General features: G+C 47.0%; 1 protein-coding gene across 7 annotated transcripts in view; it reads left to right on the top strand.

The window, feature by feature from the left end:
• kif16ba (kinesin family member 16Ba) overlaps positions 1-12691 on the top strand; it is a 66448-nt gene that overhangs the window by 15574 nt on the left and 38183 nt on the right. For all 7 annotated transcript variants that reach the window (XM_072709507.1, XM_072709504.1, XM_072709506.1 and 4 more), the window contains exon 13: positions 12375-12494. In XM_072709507.1, the coding sequence (XP_072565608.1) occupies positions 12375-12494 (120 nt within the window). The remainder of the gene's footprint in view (positions 1-12374; positions 12495-12691) is intronic.

Genomic DNA, 12691 nt, shown 5'->3' with positions numbered 1-12691 from the left:
GTCCAGGATTCCCAACACCCTGGCAGTGTAGTTTGGTTGCTGGTGGGTCGTGCTTTTTTTTTTTTTTGCTGTCTGCAAAGCCCTCTTTGCTACGGGGTCGGGGGGGCATCTTCGCCTCTGGTTTCAAGCGTTGCTTAAGAAGCAGAGCCGTAGCGGTTGGCAGGCGCATAGGGGACTGGGCCTTCGCCAGCAGCCGCGGCCATTGTTCGGCGCTAATGGGAAAACAACCCAACAAGTTGTCCTACACGCTATCGGCAAGAGGGCCCCCACTGGCAGAGACTGGGGGGGGGGGGGGGTGTGCCGGCTGGACGGCGGGACCTGTTCATCGTTGAGTTTGCATGCAGGAACACCGTCGAGGTTACTTATTGTGTTAGCGTTGAGCCTCAGTATCACGGGAAGCTAATCGCCAGATGATTAGAGTAAAGAAATGGCGGCCAGATCAGGAGTAGCTGCTCGGAAAATTACCCAAGATAAGAGCGTTTGCCAGTGAAATTGAGGAGAGCGGCAGGGAGTCCTTGTTGAAGAAGTCTTTGATGGACTCTGCAGGAATGCCGAACTGTGCCGGTGTATTAGTTCCAGTGTACTTCTGCATCCAGAAGGGTTTAAATGGGTAGCTGCTAATATCGGCCAAGGGGTTAGGAGGTGGTGCTTAGAAAGCAAGCAGGAGGGTGTCCAGCGACTGCCTGATTAAAAAGAGGCCCAACTCTCACTCAACGGGCACAACATTGGCCACCTGTCTGATCCTGAAGTTTGAAATGCACAGGGGAGGCTCTGTATATATTACAGATGTGAGGCCCTGGTTTGGACTTTCATCATGAAGAACCAGCCATCATCTCTTTTGCCTCTGCCATCCTTTGGGGGTGGGGATGCTCAGGTTTAGCAGGAAGATGTTTCTCTCCCCGCTTCCCTGCCCGGAGGCACAGATATGGGCTTTGCATTCATTTCATGTAGCCTTATCTGCAAAACCATTTTCCCCGCCGTGGGAAATAGTTTAAGATGATTAGGGAAAATAATGGCCGATGACTTAGACGTGCCACAGAGGCAATGCGCTGTGGCTCTTAGACCGAAACAACACAGCTGCTCTCGATAAGTCTGCATAGAAGAAACGGGGGAGCGATAGAAAAGAAAAATCAGGCTGCATCAGACTTTTATTTAGCCTTAATTTTAATTTGTACGTATGACATCCATCGCTGGTGTGCTGTTTACACAATTTCTGAATGTCTGGATGCATATTTAGATGACCCGCTAAAAGACGCTCTGCCTGATTGGTCAGGCTGAAGGGTGGGCCGAGGTCATGGGGTGGGATTAGCCCTCGGGGCAAAACAAATGGGACGGCCACCAGGGGTCAGTGGTAGCAAAGTAGTCAAGCTCGTGGGCACAGAAAGCTGCCCGTAGGTTAAATTCCTTTGATGAAGATCTTCACCAGAATTGCATCAAATTGCTTCAAGATCATTTTCAGTATGAAAGCTTTGGTTTAAAAAGTTATAATGTGCTTAAAGTCTTCCTCTGTCTCTGCTGGTGCTGCTGCTGACTCCCCCTGCTGTGAGAGGGACTCCTCTGGATCAGTACGCCCCCCTTTGGATTAGCTCGCCCAGGGACAGCCTCCCTCTGAAATCCACGTGGCGAAGCTTTAGCCGCAGCGCCAGGACCGGCTGATCGGAAGACAAACGTGGGCCGCAGCTTTTGTCGGAGGCTGGAGCTTTTCATGTGTAAACAGAGTTTTAATTTAGCATCCGAGGCGACGGGGAAGAAATATGAAATGCAAAGTGATGTGGCTGTGGTCCCCCCCATGTATAATTCACACTAAAACATGGCGTAATCTAGAAATGTGCGTACGCACAAAAAAATTCAGATGCCTAAAAGTCTGCGTAAATAAAGTTCTGTGCACTTTCCATTTATAAATCCAAATCAACGTGAAATTTAGCGCACATGCATGAGTCTACAACCCCACCCCCGACTCCCCCCAGAATTACGCCTATTTGAATATGCAAATCAATATAAATAATCTCTTCTGTTCGGTGTTTTCTTAAAAGACAGTGGTAAAAGCACAGGGAAAGAAAGAATAATTCTAGCGAATGCAAATGGAGGTGCTGCTCAGTAAAGTGGAGGCAAGGAAAAATATACTATTTGGTGGCTAAAGCAGTGGAAGAAGCAACAAAAGAAAATTGATTGAGTGGCACAGTGTGGCACTGAAAAGTTAAAGTTCAGAAAATCACACAGTGCCTGAAATAAAAAAAGAAGTGGTCAGATATTAAAGTCGACGTGAAAAGGCGAGTCGCAGCCCACTGTCACAGTGTCCACACTGCAGGAGGTGGCGGAATTGCGGGGTTCACACAGTGAGCGGCAAGTTGCTGCAGTTTTTGGGGATACAGTATTAACTGGCATTTTGCCAGAGGGTGAAGATGAGTTATTTTCCACTTAATATTATCAATAGTCGTTTAAATAAGCTGCATGTTAAGACAAACAAGCAGGCAGCAGATGCGATATTACAGTTTATTCTGCTTCAGACAATATTAGGAAAGCTCTCCCTGTGCCGGGGATGCGACTCCAGGCGATGCTGGTGCCCCAGTGCCGGGGACGCGACTGCAGGCAATGATGGTGCTTCTCTGCCTAGCACATCTTCTGGTGCTGGCTGCGCCACACTCACTTTATAGCAATGCGCGTGCTGTCGATCGCTCCGATCACCTTTGGAAAAGCGAACGTTACTGCGAATCGCACTCTGATGTTTGTTTGTTCAACCACACTTTAAGGAAATCTCCTATATCTGGATGACAAGCAGATAATACCTTCCCATACAGCATGATGTGACCAGAGGTGGCAATTTCAGGTCCAGAAAGTAAATATCCAGACCATGATTTACTTTCAACCAACCAGTTGAGTACTCTGTGACTGTGACTCTTTATGGTCAACTGGTTGGTTGAAAGTAAATCATGGTCTGGATTTTAACTTTCTGGACCTGAAATTGCCACCTCTGGAAGTGACTCAGTGATGGCTCAGAAATACCCGATCTGTCTGCCAATTTATGTTGTAAAGTTCCTGCCAGCCCCAGTTCAGCACACAGCTCCAAAAGGATAGCTCTTTGAAATCAAAATCGACTTAGAAGCCAGTCATCATCATGGGACAAGAAATCGGTATGACCTCTAAACAGAATCTCTTCTAATTCAAGCATTTGCGATGTCTTCTAACAACACTAAAGCAGTCACAGTAGCTGGAATAGTTTGGCCATTCTATTGCTACAGATTGATTACAGTCAAGGGCCTTATTTTTGTTAACGATATGCGTATTTGATAAAGTCGTCATGGATGCGAATATAAAAACGAAAGGAAACCACACAGGGACAGTATCACTGCTCTGATGCTGGATGCCGCCCGTTTACAAAACCAAGCAGGAACGTGCGTACGCATGATCTGAGACTGGTGTGGAAAAATCTCAACGTGAGCGTAGAAACGGGCGTACGCAACATTTTTGTGCGTATGTAACCTTTATATATGAGGCCCTGCGAGCGTATGTGATGTGGTAGCAGGTGGGGGGGGGGGGGGGTGGCTTTTTGGGAGACGCCATTGACTTGATTGCCCCTAATAATAATGTTTTTCTGCACACATTCTTCTCTCTTTTTCGGAGTGGAGTTACTCTCAGGAATGTGGTGTCCTTGTGTATCCAAAGGACGTTGTATTGCATGAACTGACTTGGTTTCCTGAATTGGTTTCACCCTGTAATGTCACCAGAATGAAGGAGAGCAGAGACTCATCAATATCTCCTGACCTCTGTGTCAGCCCTTGCTTGAGTCTGACAAGTGAGACATTTGTGTTCTTAAAGCGTCCAGTACTGTGATGTGTACATCAGTGGACACAGTCCCCCTCCCCAGTCTGTTATTCACTCTAAATTAAATATGAGCAGTGGTGTATGAAATTATTAAACTTAGGCAGAATTCCTCTTTAACCACTGATGTGGTTCGGAGCAGTCATCAATTACTGACCAGAGGTTTGCACATACGTGTCCGGCCCTGTGGGGGGCGTAGTAAAGACAGTGCCTTAGGGAGTGAATGGAAGCAGCTGTTCACTTGTTGAAACCCTTCAAAATATTGCCAGCTTTACTCAACCATAATGCACTGTTTCTTGAAACAGTCACATTTTAACCCAAAATGCAGTGCAGTGTGCCACTGTTAAGTGTGTGCCTGTTAGGATCTTCAGTCTTCAGCTTGGATACTTGGATGCTGGCACGGTCGGCTCACATTCTTGGCAGTTGCCCAGCGGCCGTTGTTGGAGGCTAACTGTTGTGTTTTCTAGCTAGCAGGCAGTCTCCTGCAACACATGTTTCCCGTGGAATCTTGCTTAGGAGGTTGGTGTGGCTGCGGCAGACTTCCCCGGGTATCGCCCCCTTGTGGTGACATTTCGATCTGACGCTTCCGAAGCGGTGCAACGCTGAACACATCCTAGGGCCTGAGGCTTAAGGAAAAGGTGTGACTGTGGAGATGCCTGTCTGGCCGTCTGCCTGTCCATGCCAACGTCTGCTGTGACTTGAAAGGTGTCTCTGAGAAGCCAAGCTGATTTGATGTTGCTAACATCTGGATTAGAAAGCAAAGACCCGCAGTCGACGGCCGTGGAAGATGCCGTTGTTTTGATGTTACCTGCAGATGTGTTAGAATCGGTGTCAAAACCGCAGACGGCGGGTTTTAACGTCAGCACCGTGACCCTAAGCGAGAGCGTCAGCAGAGCTGACAGGGTAAAGCGTTAGGTTTGTTTATCCAAAGACTGTCTGTATTTATTTATATCTGTAGGCCTGTTATAATGAAACCATATCTAGTCACCTATAAAGAAACAAAAAAAGGAACCTGCAATTTTATTTTGCTGGTACGTTTTTAGACATCGAGGGGAATCACTTTCCTCTGCCCGTCGATGTTCGTATCCAGCGCCATGCCAACATTTGATGGGCAGCTTCATGCCATCGAGCTGCCTTGCGTGGGCCGTACGATCGCATTCTTCTCTTCTTGTGTTCCTCATGAAGATGATTGCTGTCCAAAGGCTTCATCCATGTTGTTTAAATAACCAATAGCTGCGATGGCGATAAAATAACGTTTTTTATTTCATAATTTGAAAGTGCGTCATATCTGTGTTATGCAATAATGTTAAAAAAAAAAACAGAACTAAAAGCATTTTACTCTTATCTGGTTGTTTTGTGAGTTGGTTTGTTATTGCTGGAGCTTAATAGGTGTGGAGAAAAAATCTGAATGTGATGTTTTTTTTTTTTGTTTTTTTTTTAAAGTTGCTGTTGATTTTGCACCAATTTTAGAGGCTTGTCATCTGCGTCTTGGCTTCCAGACCCTGGTGGGTGGGAAGAGTCGGAGAGTCACTGAGGACCAGGTTGCTGTATCAGCGGAGAGGTGTTAATGTGGTGTTAGCTGTTCCTGTTAGAAACACACTCCCTTGGCTGCCTCCACGCAGCCAGAGTTCTGGGCCATGCAGGCAAACCAGAATATTAAAAAAAAAATCACCTGTTAAGAAATGCAATGGTAGCCTTCCTGTCTAGCATTCACAACATTTAGAGCCTGTTATTTTAAATGTATTTTTAAGTTAATGAATGTGTTTCTCTTCCTTGTAGTTTTAAGGTGATTGTTGCTGGATTGACTGTAAGGGACAGGTGATGTTGTGTGGGATGTAGGGTGGTCAGACCTCCCCTGGTCTCTTTCGTCTGTCCCGGAGCCCGAGATCTGAGGCTCATCTCTGGTCCCTGCTTGTCACCACTTTGTCACGTTCCCTGTCATTACTTCTGACCAGGTTCTCTCGTTATCTGCACGCTGCCTTTCCTATGTGACCTGGAGGTGATGCAAGTGTGTTTTATCACGATGGTGCACTGGGAGTGTCTGGTGGTTTCAAAGCTCGATCCCAACTCCATTAATCAACACTCTGTGTTTGCACTGCCTTATTTCGATGTGCTTAGACCCCTCATTGTGAAATCTGGGTACCTGTTAATTAATTGAGGTACCAATTCCCTTAGTCAGTATTTAAAATAGAACATTGGCGATTTTTTTTCCCACAGACTTCGAATTGCCTTTCTGATGAGTGTAATGAGATCGATAGTGGATTCCAGCAAGTCAGCTGAAGATAATTACCTTTTTTGTGAGTTTTCTGCTTTATACAGGGTTTTCTTAATTGTGTGTAACCAGAAGGGTTATTTCATAGATTTGTAGGAGTGTGAGTGTGAAGGTGTCTCCATGCGTGAATAGTGGCTTTCAAAAGCCTTTAATAGCGGCGGTCGTTAAGGGTTGTCGTTCTCACATTGGTTCCTTTTAGCGGAGCGAGGAGTATGTAGCCTTCTTGACGTAGCACTGAAGTTTCCGGACGATCTTCAGGACTCCGTCATCTCGGCAGTTCTGCTTTAATTAGCCCGCTGCGGACATCCGCGGCGGCCCCCGCTGTTTTTAATTACCGTTTCGCCTCTGTTCTGCTTCATCCACCGTTGCCCCTGATGCATCATTGTCACTTCGTATACGTGTGACCTCTTGGTGGTCGGCGAAGGAAAGGACGATCCCTAGAGTGGTCATTTCATCTATTTTTTTTTCCTCTGGCGGCTTCATGTGGTGCTGCAAGCGGACGGGGACCTCGATCTTTTCTCGCCTGCCTTCCTCAGAAAGTCCATGTTGCCCCGCCTACCTTCCCTGGGTTTGCGGACGCTGATGCTTCGCATCGTATTTGAGATCTGGGTCTCGTTACATTCATTGTCAACGGAAACGTTTTCAGTTTATCTATGCAATTAGCTCACTAGGCCCCCGAGTTCCATCCTTACACTTGGTTCAACCCAAGGACAGTTTGGAGGTACAGCAGATGAGAGTGCTCTAAACTCTGTGCTGTTTCCTTGGCTAATCGTGTCCAAATCTGACAAAAAAAATGGCAACAAAATCAAAATAATGCGTCTTGATTCTGAGATACTGGCGTGCAGCAGTCGTGCTCCAAACGCCGCATTAAAGGGGTAGGTCACCCCAAAACTGAAAAAGATGTTTAAAAGGGCTTTAGTGCTGCCTGTCCATCTAGGTTGTTTTGTGTAGAGTTGCCTAGTTTTGGAGATGTTGCCTATAGAAATGTTTTGGAAAATCTCAGCAAAATTCAGCAGAACAACCGTGATGGATAGTTAGGCCTAAAGCCACTCTTGGGGTGAACTGCCCCTTTAACGCTTAATGAATAGCCAGTTTCTGCAGCCGAGGTTTGACTCGTTAATGATGCATCCAGCATGTGCGTGACAGGAAGTGAGTACAGTGAGTGTCGCGATGGTGACTAATTTGAAACGTCATTGGAATACAGACCAAAGCTTAATCCCTTGGACTCTGAGATATCTCAGAAGGGGTTGATCATTTGGGGGGGCGGTTTCTCCAAACTTGATAATTGAATCTGGTCGGACTTTGACTGACTTCCTACATGTTGTTTAACTCCTTGGCACCTCTTTCTCTGCTGTTCTGTCCCTATTGAAACATAGGGACAGACATTCGTATCGCTACATGGTGAGTCTCTCTCGCAGTCCTCCGCTAGTTTCACTTACTTTTCTGATAAATTGTGATACGACTGATGATGCTAATTAGAGAGCTTGTCAGATCCGGCCCACGTGAGCCATGTTTCCTGCAGATGTAATTAAAAGCCCTCCCCCCCATCTCCCTTAGCCAAGTACAGGCATCGGCTGAGGATGGCTGTCCTGGCCGATGCGAAAAGGCCAGCTGGGCTCTGCTTGATCGTCAATCAGTTTATGATCCTGCGCCGCTGGAAAAAGTGCTCCTGACAACTAAGGTTATTGACCGAAAACAACGGCGATGGATGAAGATTTGGCGTCTTGTTCTTAACCTTGAGTTCAAAGCAAGTGGGCTCTGAATTTGGAAACTGGAAGCCATCTGCTAGTTCAACATGGTGGAAGTATTTTAATAAGTATTTTCCTGTGGATGGGGTAGATGTATTAATCATTATACAAGTATATATAACCTGTATATATAATATATCATATGCAGGGGCGACTTTAACCATGAATACTAAGTGGGCATCAGTAGTGATGATGGATTTAAACGGGATGGAAAGCTTTGATATTCGTCAAGAGCAAAGTTTGCCAGCTGATCTTGGAAAAGAGGAGCAGGGAGGCTTGATCTCCCTTTCCGTGGTGCGTCTCCTCGTGAGTGTGCGCGTGCACGTGCCCTCGGAACGTCGATAGTTCGTAAAACAAACGGTGTGGCATAAAAGTGACACGCCACATTAATCTGGGACTGTGCCGATCTGCCGCTAATGAAGTCTTTGAAGGATTCCTTTAATTAGACACGGGATCGCAGTCAGTGTCTCTCAGTCAGAGTCTGCGGGGGGTGGGTTGGGTGTATGGGGGGGGGGGGGGGGGGTTGGGGGACTTTGCTTCTTTTAACTTTGAAAGGAAGGGTTTGGTGGAAGTAGAAGCATCATTCATCGGATTCGCCAAATCCGGTGTCAACCTGCGAGACAAGAAGAGAGAGAAGGAACAAGTCAGAGAGAGAGAGAGACAGGGAGAGAGAGAGAGACAGACAGGGAGAGAGAGAGAGAGAGAGAGAGAGAGAGACAGACAGGGAGAGAGAGAGACAGAGAGACAGACCGACAGACCCACCGACCCTCTTCCATCCACAATATTGACTTTTCTCCGGTATATTTTCCCTTAGCCATGGGAGGTCTGGGGAAATACTTAATACTCCATAGAAATGTGATGCAAGTGTCCTGTGGCTTAATGCGGAGAGATATGCTTGAGGAGTCGGCCGCACACGTTGCTGGGGTAATTTAATTGGGGCAGCGGAGGAGGAGCAGAGCGGGAAAGGCAGAGCCCCTCCCCAGCATCGCTGCTTTAAAATAGGCCGATTAGCGTTGATGCTATTCCCTTTCCCGTAATCCCATCTCCGTCTGGGGGGTGTTTCCTTTGCCCCCTTCCCATCTGCACCCCCTCCCCGGCCACATCTGCATCCTACCCTTGCCCCCAATAACCCGTCCTTTGGCCATTTTCCTGCCCTCAGGTTCTCTTTCTTGGGGTTTTGGAAACCTGTTTTCAGCAGCCCAAACGGCCTTAAATTTGTTTTTTTTTTAACTTCAGATATTCCCTGTCTACATCCTGTCTGGGGTGTACCCCACCTTGTGCCTCGAGAAGGCTGCAGGCCCATCTGTGACCCTGACTGGTTTAAGTCTTTTGAATATGGATGGATGGATAGATTGATGGACATGTCTTGCTTATTTACTTACATTTACCAAGCATGTGCATAGGGGGTTTGGGGGGCAAACTGGCCTGGACTGAATTGCGTTTCAGACTTTTATGCGGCCAATACCATGTAGAACTGCGAGTCTCACTCCTCAAAGGAGCCTTTTCTTATGCTCTGCTAAGGACTTATTGCTTTGTGATGATTAATGGAGAAAAAGAAACGTATAAAAACAGTCCCGCGGGCAGATGGCCTCCGGTGGCTTTGTCAGGGGCTGCAGACCTGTGTGTGGAGCGTGTGACTTTAATGGGACTTGTGATTAACTGGCGCACTCGTGCCGCACGGCCCAGATACCTTACCTGGGGCGGCTTTTTAGGCTGAGAATTCCACAAAGGTGTCAGGGAAGCACCCAGAGGCCCAGCACTCGCAGATCTGGGGCTCAGGCATGTGATTTAGGATATTTGCCCTCTGGAATTTATTAAAGAACACTCTTGTGTGTTTCGCGAGGCCATGCTGACGGTCTATGCTGGGGTGGACCATGGGGGGGTGGGGGGGAGTCCCTCGGCCATTTTGTTTCCCGTCAAGGCAGGCCTCCTAATTCCTGACATACTTGTTATGGGAGATGTGTATTAAGGACACACTAATCCCAGAGTGCGTGAGTTGCCAGCCTCTCGCGGCGGCTTGATGGACTACCCAGAGCCTCGGGGGCACAGCCACATGCCGGTTATGGTGGCAGTTAACGATTCAAGGCACGTTATGTCCTGGGGCTGTGTGTGTGTAAGGAAATCCAAGATGGCCACTGCTCATTAGCCTTAACTAGGCAGCCCCCGAAACCATTATAGGGACCTCGCTGGTGTCCTTTGTGGCCTTTGAAGGGTGTAAATAATCTGCTAATCATTCCTCTGCTTTTCTGGTCACAGAATTATGAAGATTAAAAATGAAAAAACACATATAGGGCCCTAAGTACCTATTTACCTTTCGCATTTTCCACCTGCCCATTGATTCTTAGTGCAATGTTTATATTATGGTAATATTTTTGGTGTAATCGGCCGTTTTATAAAATCTTGGCCTGCCGGGCAGAATTATCTCCTCGTGTACAGATCACAGAGCCTCAAATCCCGTATATTATTTGCGTCTTTGACATCCAGCATTTGTGTACACGAAATGCCGCTTTTCGGGGGAACGCGGTGGCAGCGGCTGCAGCGCATTGGGCGCTATTCAGGCGCGCTGTCATGTTTTATTGCAGGTTGCGTGTTTGTTTGCACAAAGCACGCTTGCTCTTTGGCAGGCAGACAAACGGCGAATGGAGCGAGGGAGCCGACCGCATTGTTTTTGTTATAGCAGATGCTATTATCCGCCATGTCAAAGGACGTTGAATAAATGATGAGTTCTGAATTATTTCTCTAATTTATTGTTGCTCAGTTGTGAAACACAAGCGCGGTAGACATATAGCAAGCAATGCATGTCCTTTCTGTTAGGTTCTGTGTTCTGTTTCAGTGGTTTTTAGCCCGGTATTGCTGGACCGCTCAGGAGCATGGGAGGTGCCGTACATTTACAGTCCAAAAAGTGTTCAATCCATCCATCCATCCATCAGTCAGTTTTCCAAATATCCAATACGTGCACTCTATGATTCTGAAGAGTACCCCAGGAAGCACTGGGCAGAAGGCAGGGTTTGCCCTATATGGGCAAACGAAGAAATGTTATTGAGCATATGCTGAATGCTGTGCTATTTCAGGACCTTCAGACCTTCAGATTCAGGACCTTCTGGTCTATACGGGCAGGTTTTCTTTGGGTGCCTTCATCAGAAACTGTAAATGACTCCTTCCCAGATCTCTTGTACGTTACCTGCATGTCAACCAAAAAAAATGTTATTTGCTGCTGTTTCTGGTCATAGAGGAGACTGCAGACATTCACCTCGATATCTGTGGAGTTTGCCTGGGTTAAGCATGTTCCATGGAGTAGGGCTCCGCTCGACATGAGCATGGTACAGACCCTGGAGATCCGCGTGGTGGTAAATCCAGAATCGGCTTATTTGGTGGAATACATTCACACACTGGGAATCTGTCCGTGGTCAGTTGTCACATAAACATACAGTAAAAACAAGACCCAAAGATCCCAAGTAGGGAAAAGATCCCACTTGGAGTCCAAGGCTGACTGGCTGCCCAAGGAGGGGAAAGTAAAATTGTGCCATGTCTCCTGGCCAGTGATTTGGCAGCGCAGACCCTGACTGTGGATGATCGTGCAGGATTAAATAAACCTGTAATGAGCAGGCTGGAATGAGGTCGTTCCCCCCTCCGCTGACAGGTGCTTTAGTCCTCGTAAACCATGGCTCCGGTTCTTTGTCTTTGTTCCCACTCTTCTGTGAGTGGCGGACAAATCAGAGCGGGTGGCTGCTTGATGCATCCACCACTCTTGCGTGTCGAGCTACAGAGAAGTTGACAGACGCAACAAATACTCAACTCCGAGGAGACAAACGATACACACGACGGTACCCAGCACAGGCACAGATTTGATCCTGGGTGCCGCTGTTACTTACAAGTCAATGTGAGAGTGGAACATTAGGCCGGATGAGTGGTTCACTGGTTCAACACCTAGAAAACACCTCTGAGGAGAGTCTCCCAAGACTCCAGAGTGTTCCCGTTTCAGGGGGTACCGTCCTGATCTTCAGCTTCCCCTGTAGACTGTAGATTTTCAGCTTCCACCTTAGACTCGTATTAGTCACCGCGGGACAGTACTACTGGTTCTCGGCCCTGCGGGGTAGGCGGTACATATTTTATTGAGGAACTTCCTTGGGGCAATAGGAAGCAGCAAGTAAATATGATGATAAACATGGGATATGGTGGGGGCTGTTTCAGGGGCCCGGAAAGGAATCGATGGTCTGGGATTATGGAGCCTAAACGAAACAGAACACATCGCTTTATACATGTTGTTTTTTTTGGTGAATAAAGGACAGGTGGAATGAATCAGCATATGACCCAGGTCACATGACCTTCTCTCCACAAATAGCAGAAAACAGAAATAGGTTACTGTTTTATGCATCCAATGACAAGCAGCTGGTTCACAGTTGTCCTCAAAGCCATGAATGAAATGGTTCTCCTATGATTTTGCTATAAAAAGTGTTTCATGTTAGCATTTACCTTCACAGAAAACATTATATGTGTGTTAGCATCTCACGCTGTGGGTTTTTTGTCTTTTGTAGGAGGAGACCCTTGCTTTAAGGAAGGAGGGGATCGGGGTGGTCCTGGACTCTGAATTGCCTCACTTAATTGGCATTGATGATGACCTTCTCAGTACTGGAATCATCCTGTATCATCTGAAGGTGAGCAGGAGAGAGACTGTTCTCTCTTTTTTTTGAGGAAAGTGTGGTAACAGTGTTTTATTAATGTGAATGTAAAAATATGCGGCCAAGAATCATATCAGATGTGGTGCATCAGAAGGAGTTTCTGTGATTTTCTCTGGCTGGGGAAGACTTTGTTTGGTCTGGGCCTATAATGTACCTTTTTGTTTGTCCCTTTA

This window comes from Paramormyrops kingsleyae, chromosome 3 (genome assembly GCF_048594095.1).
Source record: "Paramormyrops kingsleyae isolate MSU_618 chromosome 3, PKINGS_0.4, whole genome shotgun sequence".
Lineage (NCBI taxonomy): Eukaryota > Metazoa > Chordata > Actinopteri > Osteoglossiformes > Mormyridae > Paramormyrops > Paramormyrops kingsleyae.
The sequence above is the reverse complement of the archived record's forward strand: the minus strand, read 5'-3'. Positions and strand labels throughout refer to the sequence as shown.